Below are 17,304 nucleotides of genomic sequence, written 5' to 3'. Positions count from 1 at the left end.
AACAAACAAAGAACATCCGCCGCTTACTTACTACAACTCATGCTAGGAACTTTCACTCTCACTGCTGGTTGCCTTATACATGCAAATTATACACAATACATGATCAAATAGACTAACTCATGCTAGGAACTTTCACTCTCACTGCCGGTTGCCTTATACATGCAAATTATACACAATACATGATCAAATAGACTGTCGAATGAAAGACTCTACCCTAGGACCATAACCAAACGAGGAATAGTAAATAAGGCAAAATCAGTGATTCCAGGGTTATGTGATCCTAACCGTATACAATTTTTTCAAACATACACTTAACAATTACTGGTACCAATACATATTCCCAAACTAGCATAACATCCAATATTTCCTAGGCTACAAGATATCACATATCCGACTAATCTATCATGCAATTCCTGAAAGTATCCCTAACCTTATCCTAACATGCAAATATTCATATTATATAACATATCAACATGTATGAGTGTTCTCGGAATCACTTACTTGGCTCTACAAAAATCTTTTTAGAAATTAGTTTTCTTTTAAAAGATTACCAACTCCTCCGTTTGAGTTCGGCCAATTATTTTATTTGTTTATTTATTTAAATTATTTGTTTAAATTTAAAAGAGAAATAAAAATAGATAAAAATAACAAATTAAATATTACATTTCAAAAATTCAATATTTTTTCCTTATAAATTCAAATTTCCTAAATTTTTAGATTTTCATATTTATATTTTTTTAAATAAACCCGTGTAATACATAAGTTTCACCACTAGTACATAAATACTCCGTAAAAATAGATATAAATACGTAAAAAATACGTTTATATATTATATACAAGTTTTGTCGAAATTTGTAGAAAAATTATATTATTTTGAAAAAATTAACAATTTGGTCCCATAACTGCTGAACATGTAAAAAATGGCTAAAGTGGAAAAATTAATCGGTTTCTTGGGCTTTTCCATATTAAAAATTAAAAAATTGAGATTTTTCTGTTCAAAAGATAAAATCCAAGACTCTATTAAATTTTTTTTTTTTCAAAATATTAGAATTCTTTAGAGATTTTGTTTTATTAAAAAAAACATTTTTAGTTTGCCCTTTGCCTATCTTCATTTCTTGACCATAAGATATTGTGATTCTGGATTTCTGGGTTTGAAATTATATCTCTTCGACACTGTTATGAAACTTGGGAGGCCTAATTGTAAATATATAATCCCTAAGCTCCATTCCTACTAGTCTAGTCTTCCGACTGACTGCTTGCTCCCCAAGACCTATTTCATTTCGATCTTCAATACTCCCTAGTATGATCACACCATCGATCGAAGCACCATGAAATCCATTGTTGTTCTTCATCATCTCCTCTGTCTCTTTCTCCTATTTTCACATCTAAAATCCGTTTCTTCGTGGAAAAAAGAAGAATTCAGGAACTGTGATCAAACCCCTTTCTGCAAAAGAGCTAGATCACGAAAACCCCAACACTGTAAACTCATTGCCACCGATGTAGTAGTAGATAACGGAGATCTAACTGCAAAACTCATAACCCCGAACAACTTTCAACAAAACCTAGATGAAAATTCATCAGAAATCGCATCAAAACCCCTAATCCTTTCTTTATCTGTTTATCAGAATGGAATTTTGCGGTTGAAGATTGACGAAGACCCATCTCAAAATCCACCAAAAAAACGTTTTGAAGTGCCTGATGTTGTTCTCCCTGAGTTCGAAAGCAAAAAACTTTGGTTACAGCGGCATACTAAAGAGGTAATTAATGGGGATTCTGCTGATTCGTTTGTTGTTTATTTGTTTGATGGATATGAAGCTGTTCTTAGAAGCGATCCATTTGAGGTTTTTGTTAGGGAACAAGGTAGTGGTAACCGTGTATTGTCGTTCAACTCTCATGGATTGTTTGATTTTGAGCAATTAAGGGTTAAAAAAGAAGGGGACAATTGGGAAGAAAGGTTCAGAAGTCACACCGATTCTCGCCCATATGGTCCACAATCCATCAGCTTCGATATGTCATTCTATGGTGCTGATTTCGTTTATGGTATCCCTGAACACGCCACTACCCTTTCTCTAAAACCCACAAATGGACCTGGTGTTGAACAATCTGAACCTTACAGATTATTCAATCTAGATGTTTTCGAGTATATAACCGATTCACCATTCGGTCTCTACGGTTCAATACCCTTTATGCTTTCACACGGGAAATCACACGGGACTTCAGGGTTCTTCTGGTTAAACGCAGCTGAAATGCAAATTGACGTTCTTGCCCCTGGTTGGGATGCAGAATCCTCCATTTCCTTACCCTCCGACCAAAAAAGAATTGACACATTATGGATGTCCGAAGCCGGAATCATCGATTCCTTCTTTTTCATTGGACCAAAACCGAAAGATGTAGCCAAACAATACGCAAGTGTAACAGGAACATCAGCAATGCCTCAATTATTTGCAACAGGATATCATCAATGCAGATGGAATTATAGAGATGAAGAAGATGTCAAGAATGTGGATTCAAAATTCGATGAACATGATATCCCATATGATGTATTATGGCTTGACATTGAGCATACAAATGGAAAACGATACTTCACATGGGACAAAGTCCTTTTTCCAAACCCTGAAGAAATGCAAAAAGATTTGGCTTCAAGAGGTAGGAAAATGGTGACTATTGTGGACCCACATATAAAGAGAGATGAAGGGTATCATATACATAAAGAGGCTTCTAAGAATGGATATTATGTGAAGGATGCAACGGGTAAAGATTATGATGGGTGGTGTTGGCCAGGGTCCTCTTCTTATATAGATATGGTGAATCCAGAGATAAGATCATGGTGGGCTGATAAGTTTGCATATACAGAGTATAGTGGTTCAACTCCTTCATTGTATATTTGGAATGATATGAATGAGCCTTCTGTGTTTAATGGACCCGAGGTATGTCACTTTAGTACCCTTTAAATGATACATTTTGTTTATCGATTTCAATAGTTATACACAAGATTGATTTAGGGGTCAAAGGGGTGTTTGTGTTTGGAATTTGGATAATCTTTTTTTGTTGTAACATTGACTTTTGATTTTGACCAGGTGACAATGCCTCGAGATGCTTTACATTATGGGAATATTGAGCACAGAGAGTTGCATAATGCATATGGTTACTATTTCCATATGGCTACATCTGATGGACTTTTGAAACGTGAAGGAGGAAAAGATAGACCTTTTGTTTTATCAAGAGCATTTTTTCCTGGGACCCAGAGATATGGGACTGTTTGGACAGGGGATAACACTGCAGAATGGGAACAGCTTCGTGTTTCTGTTCCAATGATTTTGACACTTGGCATTACAGGGATAACATTCTCAGGTTTCCACATTTTTTGTCATACACATTCTTTTACTTTTACTTTCATTGATTTGTTTTCTTATTACTAAATTGTAAGTAGGATATGCTATATATAATATACAAATAAGTGAAAGTAGGCTGCTGTTTCTTTCATTTAGACTTTTTTTTATTTTCTGATTTTTTCATGGTTGGTGTTTTCTTGTATTTATAGGTGCTGATGTTGGAGGGTTTTTTGGTAATCCTGACACCGAGTTACTTGTTCGTTGGTATCAAGTGGCAGCTTATTTGCCCTTTTTTAGAGGACATGCACATCATGATACAAAAAGAAGAGAACCTTGGTTATTCGGGTAAGAATGTTATGTATGAAAGAGGGTATTTTCGTCATTTGAACCAGTATTAAGAATGGAAAAAAGCAAACCTAGGGGGTGCTTGGTGTTTGATTTGCCAGATTCCTTAGGAATTTGCTGAAACTGGAATCAAATTCCATTCCGTTTTATTCGATTCAAATAATCAAATCCGCTCTAATTTCTATAAATGATTGAAAACAACATTTCTAAACCCTATTGTTAACATTGTAATACGTTATGGTTTCTTGTTTTTATTATTAAGTTTTTTTAACTTATATTACAAATATTTTGCTGATAATAGGGATCGGAATACCGAATTGATGAGGGAGGCTATACGCGTAAGATACACATTGCTCCCGTATTTCTACACTCTTTTTAGAGAAGCAAACGTGAGTGGGGTCCCTGTTGTTCGTCCTCTTTGGATGGAATTTCCCAATGATGAAGCCACTTTCAATAACGATGAGGCATTCATGGTCGGAAATGCCCTTCTAGTTCAAGGAATTTACACCGAGGTACTTCTCTTTCATTTCTAAATCCAATAAATTAACATTGTTTACAATTGCATCATACTTTGTGTGTTGTTGCAGAATGCAAAAGATGCAAGTGTTTATCTACCAGGGGATGAAACTTGGTATGATCTTAGAAGTGGAACTGTTTATAAAGGAGGAAAGACTCAAAAGGTGGAAGCATCGGGTGCGATTCCGGTGTTTCAAAGGTCCGGAACCATAATTCCAAGGAAAGACCGATTCCGTAGAAGCACAGTGCAAATGGAGAATGATCCTTACACTCTGGTATGTATATTATATATGTATAATTGTATATGATGCCCATATGTTATAATAAAGAAATTGATACAAGAAGGTTGCTATTTTAGGTGATTGCTCTTGATAGTTCAGGAGAGGCTGAAGGCGAGCTTTACATAGATGATGGAAAGAGCTACGACTTCAAAAACGGTGCATACATTCATCGCCGTTTTCTATTCTCCAATGGGAAACTTACATCTGTAAACTTAGCCACGTCAGCATCAGTGGGGCCCATGTTCTTGTCTGATTGCACCATTGAAAGGATCATTTTGCTTGGGCAGACATCCAAACCGAAAAGTGCGCGTATTGAGCCGGCTAACCGTGTGACTGAAGTTGAACTCGGTCCGATTCAGACTCGGGTCGGGGTTCGACCATCGGTTCTGACCATCCGTAAACCTAATGTGAAAGTTTCGGAGGATTGGAGTATACAACTTTTGTAGGTTTTGAGGAAATATTTGTGGGTGGGTGGGTGGGTTTCTAGAGGAATGTAGTGGTAGAGGAGTCGCCGGAAAACACCCATTGCCGCCTTGAGATTTGTAGTGACTGAGAAATGGCTCATTTACTGATTGAACATGAGGATTGTTAAAATTGAGGATCTTGTAATAGCTTAAAAAAGGTTTAATGGTCTTCTGTGGTTCCTTTTGGTTGCTTTTGTTAAATGTGGTTTATGGGTTCATTGGTTTCTTCGGCTTTTCTGTTTCTGTTTAAATCGAAAGTTAAACTAAACCAAATTCAAATCCTTTTAAATCAAACCAAAAACCGAATTCCAATTCGATTTGGAAAGTTGCTAAAAGGGCTACAATGTCTGTTATTTTATAGTTGACTATTTAATATTTTTATTTATTATATAACATATAAAACATATTTTTAATTAATTAATGCAATTTGGGTTTTTGGTTCGATTTAGTCCGACCGAAACTCAAACAAAGTACCAAATTCAAAATTATGTTTAGTCTCTAACCAAAGCAAAAAGGCGAGTTTGAATACGGTTTGATCTAAAATTGGTTTCGATGTGATTTGGTTTTCGGGTTTTTTTGGTTCCAAACCAAATAATTCTCACCTCTAACTGCATCAATAGAAAAAATATGTAATTGTCCTACATAAAAAGTGGAAGCGGGATTTAGTCTTGAACTTGGTTTCGATGCGATTTGGTTTTCGGGTGTTTACGGTTTTCCGTTTTTAAGATCAAACCGAAGCCAAACCGTTAGTAATGGTTTTTTTCAATCAAAGCCAACGCCGAACCATATTGAAAATTAAAACCGAACCAAATCGAACCGTTACTAACGGTTTGACTTCAGTTTGGGTTTTTTAGACTCATTTGAGTCGAGCCTATTAAGATTAATTTTGAAAAAAAAACTGCCAATTTGCTACTAAGCGATTAATATTTGAAGGAACAACTTTAGCGTGTTTGTGTTGTCTCTTGGGTGCTTCCCTACCTAATCCTATGTGAATATGAGAATGGAGCGAAAGTATGGAAACTCCAAAGTGGAAATGGAGAATGCAAACCAGAAAGTTGAGGGCAATGTTTTAAAAACCGGTTTGAACCGGCCGGTCAAACCGGTTGGACCGGGAACCGGGAGAGTGAGCGGTTCAACTATTACCGGTTTTATATTGATTTCTGAACCAGATTGAACCGGCCGGTTTTTAGAAAAAACGGTTGAACCGGTCAAAAAAACCGGTTAAACCGAATAAAAACACATGAAAAAGAATCAATTACATAATAAACTTTGGTAATTTTTTTCAAATCTATTTAGTTTTCTCTAAATAAAAACATATGGTAAATGTTATAAATTCTTTTGATGTTTTTGTATTCATCAAAAACTATATTTCGTTTCGGTATTATACTTTATTTTCTTTTTGACGTATATGAATTGATGTAAAATACTAAAACTTATGGTTATGTGTTATTTTAATATATTTTGATTCATCTACAATTTATTTTTATGTGTATTTTTAATGTTTGAACTTGTAAACATCAAATTCCTAATTTCTATGTATGTGTAGGAAAATAGAAAAAAACATGAAAAATATAGAAATCGGTTCACCCGGCGGTCGAACCGGTTAAACCGGGAACCGGTCACCATACCGGTTCAACTAAAAAACCGGTTTTTAAAACATTGGTTGAGGGCATCTGGAATCGATTTAGTCATTTTACTAGGTTATGTTTGGAGGGGTTAACTTCACAACAAATGGATCAAGTAAAGACATTGGGATTCAAGGGAATGAGGTTTAGACCTTATTGGATGATCACAATGTTGGATAAATGATTAAAGCCTTGGTTTGTATCTTGGAGTCAAAAGGTAAAATGGAAAACGTGATGTTTCAAACTTTTTTCATAAATTAAGGATTTTAGATCAGTGTGTTTTAAGTAAAAAGTAATTAGATAGGGTTGTAGGGCTCATCAATACCTTTCTGTGAGAAGTAATGACTATTTGAAGTTGGAGTGAAATTGGGTGAAAACCCATTCTCACGAGATGAGAAGTAATTCTCACGACGTAAGAGTCCTCACGAGGTGAGAATATATTCGTACGACATGAGAACTGTGCAGCCCAAACCCACGAAAATTTTAGGGTTTTCAAGGTATTTAAAGGTAAGGATTCATTTTTAGGGTATTTTCTTAGCCTCCATCATATCTAGAACCTCTTGGGAGAAACCCTAACCTATATTTTCAAGATTTGAGCCTCCCCTCTCCCCTCTCATCCATTTTTGGAGTTTTTGGTGGTTTTGGAGCAATTTTTTTCACACAAGATTGATCCTTGAAGCTTGGCAATTGAAGATCTCAACTTTCATCTATCTTTTAGACCTTTGTAAGTTATAAAGTTGAAAGCTTTATTGTATTTCACATTTGGGTCTAAGTATATTTTGTGTTTTGGTCCATTTTAATGAGTTTTGAGTTAGAGGTTGGAATAAAGTTTGCAACTTTATTAATCTCCAAGGTCCCAAGAACATTGTATGTTTCAGATCTGGACTCCAACACCTTTTTATCAATTTAGAATGTTTTCTTGGACCTCATGGACTAGGAAAGTTTTGATCATTTGCCTTCCCTTTTAGCCATGCAAGTTATTTTGGTCATTTAGGACAATTTGGTGTATTAAAGTTTAGATCTTGACAGCTTGAGACATTATTATAGATAAAGTTGGAAACTTTATCCACCTAAACATCATGTTGATTCAGATAGGAAGGTCGGAGTCTTGGACTTAACGGATTTAGCTGAGAAAGATGCATTCTTGGTCCCTTTGAGACTTAAAGATTAGATCTTGGTTATTTGGACCATCCTAATGGATAAAGTTGGAAACTTTATCCATTTTGAAGCTATTTAGGATCTAGATATGAGGTTATGGGCCTTGTTCTGAAGAGATTAAACACTTAATGAGGATTTTGGCCTTCTGACCAGAAGTCACGATGTGAAATAGGATGTGTCACGACGTGACAGTGTCTAGAATCGTGATTGTGTTTTTGTTGCATTCTCATGATGTGACCGAAGAATGGTCACGACGTGACACTGACTTTGACTAAGCTTACCATTGATTTTTTGACCGGTTTGACTTTTGGTCAAACTTGGATAAAGTCGAGTATTTGACTAAGGATTGGTCTCGGTTTGGTGTTAAAAAGTTTGGGTTGACTATTCTGATGTTGAGGTAGCTGTTGGGCTTCTGTTGAGTAGTTTAGGTGAGTCTTCTCACAGTACTTGTGGGTCGAAGGCATTAATGTCGGCCCACTGGATTATGTTATGTAGAATGCTAGCTGTCTTTATGACTCTTGCATGATTGATTGGGTTGAAATATACCCCATGGCTCCACCCATTGATATAGATTAAGTTGAAAGATACGCCAAGGTTAGGCCCATTAATATGTATTGGGTTGAAATACACCCCACGGCTGGGCCTATGATTGTGTGTTGGGTTCAAATACACCCCAGGAATGGGCCCGTGATTATATGTTGGGTTGGAATATACCCCAGAGATGGGCCCACTGATTTTTTTTCAACAATCTACTAGATGTCATATTATAACGAGGGAGGCATGTAATAATTAAGATAATAATATAAATAATATGTTGACCGTGCTAGGAGTCTAACTATTCAAAGCGCTCCTCATACCTCTCAAATGAGAATAATTGTGAAATCGAGAATGCGAGAATAAATATGGGCCATATATTTCAAATTTGCCGCTTAAGCGCTCTAGCGTATCGGGCCGATGGAACAAATAATATTCATATATCAACAAGTTATCATATATGAATATATAAATATATTCATATATGAATAAGTCTGTGTCTATTCACGCATGGTTATTTGTATATGAATACGATGGTTGGTGGTGAAGGTGGTGCTGGTTTCGGTGGGTGGCAGATGTGTTGGTCACGATGACGGATATTCATATATGAATATATAAGTATATTCGTCTATGAATAAGTGTATATATATATATATATATATATATATATATATATATATATATATATATATATATATATATATATATTCTCAAATGATCATTCATATATGAATATGGCAGTTGATGATAAAGGTGGTGACAGTGACAAGGTAACGGTGGTTGTGGCAGTTGTGCTTGTGGTAGTTGTGGTTGCAGTGGAGGAGTGGTAAACGCGAGAATATACTTATTTTTATATTCACATATGAATATTACATTCCTCATTCGCCTGATAAGAGAGAGAGTTTTGCCGCAAAAAGAGAAATATATAGCCCAGATTTGTTCTTGCGTTCTTAATTACATAATTGTTCTCATTTGAAACTAAGTGTGTGTTTATATATATATATATATATATATATATATATATATATATATATATATATGAGAGAGAGAGAGAGTTCTACAGAAAATACATTATTAAGGCAACATATGCTGAACCAATGCAAACATAACAACACATAACTTTAGAGTAAACTTAATAAATAACTTATATAATACATTACTTATGAATAAAGAAATTGACATGTGTCACTTGATTATTTATTCCAACATATGTTGCCGTAATTATGTATTTTCTATTGAACCTATATATATATATATATATATATATATATATATATATATATATATATATATATATATATATATATATATATATATATATATATATATATATATATATAGAGAGAGAGAGAGAGAGAGAGAGAGAGGTTCAAATATTCTAACTATCTATTATATGGATGTAAGATTGATTGTGGACCAATCAAAATTTAAAATATATTAAATAATTAATAAATTATTTAAAGGTTATAATAGTAATCTTTTCTCTTTTTAATTTTAGTAAATATTGAAAATATTTAATATCTCCTTTAAATTAAGAAATTTAGTTTAAAATCCTACAAATCACCCACTGGTACTTCTGCATCGTCACAATCTCCACCTCATAGTCCGCCGACCACCATCGAATTCGCTTGCATCCTTTGTTTGCTATTCTGACCCACTACCAGAGACTTAGGCTTTTTCCCCACCCCGATGATAAGATTAGACACACACAACCCTATGGACCTTTGGTAGAGAGGCTTGTTTTGACTTCTTTGTGCTTGGTGGACGTCATTGTCGAGCAAATCAGTAGCAAGTGGATATTCTACCACCATCAAATTGTTGACCGGCCCTTCCAATAGATTGTTGACGCCTCATATTTATGCTGTGTGTTTCTTCCCCGTCCATTATGATCAGTGTTATGTGTCCACCTGCTTGAGAAGGTGACCACAGTACCACCACTACTCCTTCATCCAACCCTTCGAACCCTAAATTGGTGCTCGGACTGTCTTTGAACGTCCATCGCCTCTATAATTGGATACACCAGTACTTCCTGTCCGCCACACACAACATAGCAATGGAATTCTTTGGCCGCCTCCCGATGACCCCGCTCCTTTCTTGCGATAGCTCTTCTACTTCATTTTGTTTGCGAAATATCAAGTGAGAGGTCAGATTGGTGGTTTCGTCAATAATAATGTCACACCCCCGAACCAGACGATAGAAATGTTCGGGGCTTGAGTGACTTCAATCTTGTAGTATCATCACAGTGTATATAATTGAAACATAACATCATCATCATCACACATGTAATATTACAACTGTCATTGGTTTACATCAAAGATTGTATTTCAATATTACATGCCAAAATATCCAAAGTATGATGAAAACAAAACATAACAATACATCCAGGTATTCCTGCTGACCAACCCACTCAATGATTTCATGAGAATACAAGTTAATTTAAAAGGTCAACATATATAATGTTGGTGAGTTCATAAGCATGTTTAGAAAAAAAAGTTTTGTATTACTTTGTAAACACCAGAAAATCCGATATTTTCTAAAAAATATTTTGAAATGTTTGTGTTCGATCTTGTATTAATGCATGTGTGTTAATGTTTATGAGAATATAAAGAGAATGACCCCAGACAACCCGATGTTGTTCATTTATGAAAAGGTTGGAATCTCAACACCCGAGGTTGAGTACCAGTGTGTGTAGGTTACAGTGTTTTCACAAAAGAATGTCACCATAGTCTGGCCTAGTCTAACTGTAGCGAACAACTCAGGTGTGGGGTGTCACCCCCATATAGATCTATACACAAACTCTCGCTCTCTCTCCGAGAGACTCTGGTTATAACTACAGACTACGTTTGTACACTCATTTGGTGCCAAACGAAATGTCTCACTAGATCCTTAATCGAATTTACGCGAATAAACATGAAAGGTATATTCCAGGCCCAATAAACATGTAAGTGGACAACTAAGGCCCACTAAGCATGTAAATTATATTCCAGGCCCAATGAGCATATAAGGTATATTCCAGGCCCAATAAACATGTAAGTGGACAACTAAGGCCCACTAAGCATGTAAATTATATTATAGACCCAATGAGAATATAAGGTATATTCCAGGCCCAACGAACATGTAAGTGGACAACTAAGGCTGTAAATTATATTCCAGGCCCAATGAGCATATAAGGTATATTCCAGGCCCAATAAACATGTAAATGGACAACTAAGGCCCACTAAGCATGTAAATTATATTCCAGGCCCAATAAAAGTATAAATGATGTAATTGATCCGTGGTTTGTTATGTTTGTTGTTTACCAAAATGACATAAAAAAACCCCATCTTTTTGTAAAAGGTCATTTTTGGTCCTAAAAACCAAAAATTTACAATTATAGCACATTTTGGTAAAAATGACATTTTAGGTCCTTTAGGGCCAATGTTTGGATTTAAGGCTAGTTTTAAGTAAAAATAACATTTTAACTCATTTTTGTCAAAAATATCATTTTTGGCTTAATTTTTATGAAAATCTGCATTCTCGGCCCATTTATAAATAAATGAAAAAACTTCAAAAATGGTCCCTGTGGTTTTCGAAAATATCAAGTTTGGTCCCTAATTTACAAAAACCTCACGGATCGTCCTTGTAGTTTCAAAACTTTTAACATTTGGTCCTTGTAGTTTCAAAACTTTTAACATTTGGTCCTCTCTCTCTCACTTACGATTCCACACGATAGCACCACCTTCCGCCATAAAACCATCACTGCCCTCACCTCCTTCCCCACCGGAAACCACAACCCAGCCACCCATCTTCAATCCCGTTTGATCACTCAAACCCACCCTCAAATACCACCACTTACTGCCTTCCATTCACGTTTTTCTACTGCCCTTCCCCTTTTCCTTCACTACCGAGAAACACCACCACCCCTAAGGGTGGTGTTGCTGTTGTTGTAACCCAAACACCTCATTGAGTGTGGCCTGTTCGAATTGAGAGCCAATCTTCTTCTCCAGGTGTGAAATTATACACTTTCAGTTTTGTGAAGGAACATTTCTTTCAGGTGTTTCATCGAGCACCTGGAGTGCATTGTTCTCCTCCATCATTTTCTGATTTATTTAGTAAGAGTTATCACCATTGGAAGCATACAATTTCAATTTTCTGTCCAGAGACATCCAATTCAGCAAATAGATGAACATGTATAGAGATGGGAATAAGAAATTAAGGAGTTGGAATTAAAATAAGGGAAATTTGTAAGAGACTTGGATACAGGCATGATGAATTGTAGGTGCTCTGCTTACCCATTATCATTCCCTTCACCTGATCCCACTCCTCACATTCTTGTACTTCTTAGTCCTCTACCAATCCCCCCAAGATCCTTCTAGAAAAGGTAATTTTGCATTGTAAATTGATTGAAGTAGTAGAAGGTGGTGGTGGCGGCTAGAATCATGGTGGCAGAAGTAGATGGCGGCTGTAGTGGTGGCCATAGGTTGCTCCGGTTGCCTTTCTTGCTTCCTTCTTGCTTCTGATCAGCGGGGATGACGAGAGGGAAGAGCGATGGACGATGTCAGATGGTAGATGGTCAGAGTAGGGGTGTTCCAACAGTCACTGTAGTGGTGGTGGTGAAGTGAATTTTGCCAATGATGGGTGGCAGCTCTGCTGCCCGGTTATTTTGGCATCCGGCGATTCACGACGAGAAGGAAGGGGAAGGCTGCAATGTTGATGGCAGTGGAGGTGGGTTAATATGGTCCTTTATTATTTTGGTGGAGAGAGAGAGATGGTGGGACCCCTTGCATATTAAATATTATTTATTTATTTTTTTTTAAAAAAGAAATTGAATACCTCATAAATGGTCCCTGTGTAGTGAAATGACAAAATGCCACTTACTTAACAGCTAAATGGTAACGGAGTTAGTCGAAAGGACCAAATGTTAAAAGTTTTGAAACCACAGGGACGATCCATGAGGTTTTTGTAAATTAGGGACCAAACTTGATATTTTTGAAATCCATAGGGACCATTTTTGAAGTTTTGTCTAAATAAATTTATCTTTTTGGTGTAAGTTTTAATAAATTTACATTTTCAGTTCTTCGTATTAAAAATTTATATTTTTGGCACAACTTTGTTGAAAATGACCCTTAAGCCCATAAAAGTCCAAAAATTTACAATTTTGTGCCAAAAACCGTGAAAGCCCAAAAATGGGGCCCATTTGTGAAAATTTACACTTTTAACCCTTTTTAAAATCACAAATTCCATAAGGATTCATATTTATCAAAAATAATCCTTTTTGGTCCCTTATGTTACACCCTCGAACCGGGACGACGGAAACGTCCGGGGGCGGATGACTTCACGTACAATATCATAACAATTGAATATGAATGAAACATAGCAACCAAACATCATACATTAGAAATACACACTTACATAGTTTACATATTAAACTTGTTCATCAGTTACACAAAAGTAATAAAAGTAAAATTTCTTGATGTTGCACCACCGGATCTCCTATTCGAGCTTATTACCTACTACTGGATCCTGGAGAATACAAGTTAATTTAAAAAAGGTCAACATAAAAATGTTGGTGAGTTCATAAGTATATTTAAGAAAATGATTTGTATAACTTTGTAATCACAAGAAAATCCTGTATTATCTTAAAATAGTTTGATATGTTTGTGTTCGATCTTGTATTAATGCATGTGTGTTATTGTTTAATAGAATGCCAAAAGTGATTGAAGAGAATGTAATTAGAATGCCCCCAGACAAACCTATGTTACCTGTAAAAGAAGAAAGAATAGTCTCCTGTAAATTTCATAATGTTAATTCCTCTAAGTGAGCTGTCATAACCATACTACTTAATGACAATTTCGCCTGTCTTGGCATTGGTGGACGCTGTAGGAAAAATAGATTAAGGTTATCGTCACCCTAGACTGATGTAGTCTAACTGTATCGAACAACTCCGGTGTGGGGTGTCATCCCCATTTAGATCTATACACAAAACCTCGCTCTCCCTCCAAGGGACTCTGGTTATAACTACATGCTACGATCGTACACTCATTAGGTGTCAACCGGCACATCTCACTAGATCCTTAATTGAATTTTATGTGAAGAGAAACATATAAAACTCACTATGGGCCCAATGAACCATGTAAGCGAACCACCGAGGCTCACTAAACATGTAAGTCATTTTCAGGCCCGAAAGGAATGATGTTATATAACATGGGCCCACAATATATGTAAAAGGACAACTAAGGCCCATTTCACATGTAAGGTATTTACAGGCCCAAATAGTACGAAATTAGTATCCAAGGTCCGTCGCGCATGTTAATGGGTCAATGAGGCCCAATAAACATATAAATAGTATTCAGGGCCTATCAACCGCATTAATGGGTCACTAATGCCCAATATTATACGAATGTCAAAATTAGTCCATTTGTTATTTTATTGCTAGGATTAGTTCAATTATTTGTCAAATTGACTTAAAAATACCACTTTTGTAATTGTATATATATATATATATATATATATATATATATATATATATATATATATATATATATATATATATATATATTAAATGCACATAAGTTAACATGTCTAGATGATTTAAAAATATGTATAAGTCATATAAACTTGCATCTAACAAACGTATAAACACTTTTAGTAAGTTAAAACAATTTTCTGATTTTTGGCATTTATGTCTCTATTTTTAGAAAAATTATAGAAAAATCACTGTAAGTCGAAATTTGGATCCGTAAACTTTGAGAGTTTATAAAATGAGTCTACTTTCTTCATAATTTTTAGTGATATCAAACTAGTGTGAAAGTGTTCATCTTCAGGTCCGAAATCCTTCCTGAAATGATAGGCAGTTTTGTAAAAATCGCAAAAATTGTAGAAAAATTGAATGAACGTGTGAGAGTAGTCATTTTAAAGGTATAAGCTTGAAATTTTTGCATGTAAAACAGTTTTGAAAAATATTACCATCAAGTTGGTCAAAACAGTCCATAACTAGACCAAAACTTTTATATTAAAAGCTGATTTTTGAGTTTAGTTTATAGATTTTTGAACACAACACTTGTTTTTGCTATTTTGAGTGTATAAATCTCAGATCTGCAAGTTATGTGACAAAATATACTTTTATTATAGTTTTTATGAAGGTATAAGTGATAAACTTCATATTTTTAACATATTTTTTTAGATTTATGAAATAAACAACACATAGTCACCAAATAAATCATAAAAAACACACATAGCCATGCATATACACATAGATCTACACAAAACAACTTGTATCCTCCCCCAAAACTTAGTAAAAACCAAAAATAGGGGGTATGAACTCACCTTGGTGTTGGATCGGTTTAAAGTGAAAGAGAAGAGGATTTTTGGCCTTGAATGCTCCTTTGGGAAGAGTTTTGAACTTAGGAAGTCCTAGAGAGCTTGAACACGAAATGAAGTGTTTATGAGGAATAATATTAGCCAAAAATGGAAGGTAATAACTTGTGTATGATGAAAAGTTACCTAGAGGATGAAATTTGATGTGAAGCTCTTGAAAACACACCCCAAGATCACGAAAATTTCAAGGGAAGCAGGGGGATTCTCTCCTTGAGTTAGAGAGGAAAGAATATGTGTTTGATGCCTGAAATGAGAATGAGGGGAGTGGTGGTGAGTTCTTGGCCGATTATTGAAGAAGGAAGAGGGAAGAAAACTTGCTTGGTTATATGGGAGGTAATACACACTTAGCCTAGATTCATGGAAGACAATGCATGGATGTCTTCCATGTAATTATGAGGTGTCACACACACACTAATCCTTCATTATCTTTTTTTTTTATTTTATTTACAAAAACTAAGAATTAGGGTGAGAAGAGGAAATAAGACGCGTGTTGGGCTAGAATTTGAGTAATCTTGAAATTACAAGGCCCAAATGTGGAAATTCTCTGCCCATTGGGCCCTTATGAGAGTTTATGACCCAATAATGATAAGGAAAGGGAGTTTACGGCCCATTAAGGTTCAAGGAACCATTCACGGCCCATTAAGGCCCATGATGACACAGTGAGACATTTTAGGCCCAATAAGAGAGTATTGGTCCAAATAAGGGTTTTGGGTTGAGAATTCTTGGGCTAAGGCCCAAGATGATTGGATTTGGCTTTTTGGTCGAGTTTTGGACTTGCATGAGGTTGTTTCGGCTCGAATCACAATGTATGAACGTAGGAACTTAATAGTATTGAGGTCTGAATTTCACTAAAGGAAATGTTGTAAGGTTACATAAAGGAAATTTTCTTGCACAAGGATTAAAAGTTAATCGAAATTTGCTAGTTGTGACACCTTAAAACCGTGAGTTACATATAATAACCTCATTTTTTATTATTTTGCCATTTTTGGCCCTTTTATGTAATTTTCTTAGTTTTAAGCAACTTTGAATTATTTTAAAACCTTTCTTTACATAATAAGTTTTCTATAAATGTTATGTTCTACAAATATCATCATATTTTAACATACTTTCAAGTGCATGGAGTTTATAACACATAATCACACATATATCATGAAAAACACACAAAATCATGCATACACACATAGATCTACACAAAACAACTTGTATTCTCCCCCAAAACATAGTAAAAACCGAAAATAGGTGGGGTATGAACTCTTTTTTGCTTTGGAGATTTCGGTTTTTGATGAAGGATGGATGAGATCTTGGCCTTATAAGCTTCTTGAGTGGATTTTTTTTGAACTTAAGATGGATCTAAGGGAATGGATCACGAAATGATATGTTAAGGAGTGAATATTATCATAAAATGAAGTTAATCATCAAGCTTAAAGAGTAGCTTACCAAATGAGTGATGATCTTTGAAGAAAAACTTGGTAAACATACCCTAGTTCACGAATTTTTTTTTGAGGGATGAAAATGAGAGAACCTTAGATGGCTTTGAGAGGAGGATTGTAGTGTTGGAAGTTTGGAATGGAGAGTGGTGAGTGAAGGGGGATTTGGCCATGAATAAGAAGAAGAGGGAGAGAAGAGAGAAGTGAGATGAGACATGCATGGATAAATGAGTTTAACATGGATATTTTATGGATATTAAGCATGG

The 17,304-nt window shown here is 35.4% G+C and overlaps 1 protein-coding gene across 1 annotated transcript; it reads left to right on the top strand.

The window, feature by feature from the left end:
* The first annotated feature begins 1,160 nt into the window (after positions 1–1,160).
* LOC111897613 (probable glucan 1,3-alpha-glucosidase) lies at positions 1,161–5,156 on the top strand. Its single transcript, XM_023893572.3, has 6 exons — positions 1,161–2,927; positions 3,078–3,351; positions 3,542–3,677; positions 3,979–4,189; positions 4,265–4,468; positions 4,552–5,156. Exons 1-6 carry the CDS (start codon positions 1,329–1,331, stop codon positions 4,918–4,920), a joined length of 2,793 nt encoding a protein of 930 aa, XP_023749340.1. The 5' UTR covers positions 1,161–1,328; the 3' UTR covers positions 4,921–5,156.
* The last annotated feature ends 12,148 nt before the right edge of the window (positions 5,157–17,304 follow it).

This window comes from Lactuca sativa, chromosome 5, assembly GCF_002870075.4.
Source record: "Lactuca sativa cultivar Salinas chromosome 5, Lsat_Salinas_v11, whole genome shotgun sequence".
Lineage (NCBI taxonomy): Eukaryota > Viridiplantae > Streptophyta > Magnoliopsida > Asterales > Asteraceae > Lactuca > Lactuca sativa.
This window is presented reverse-complemented; position numbering and strand designations above follow the sequence as displayed.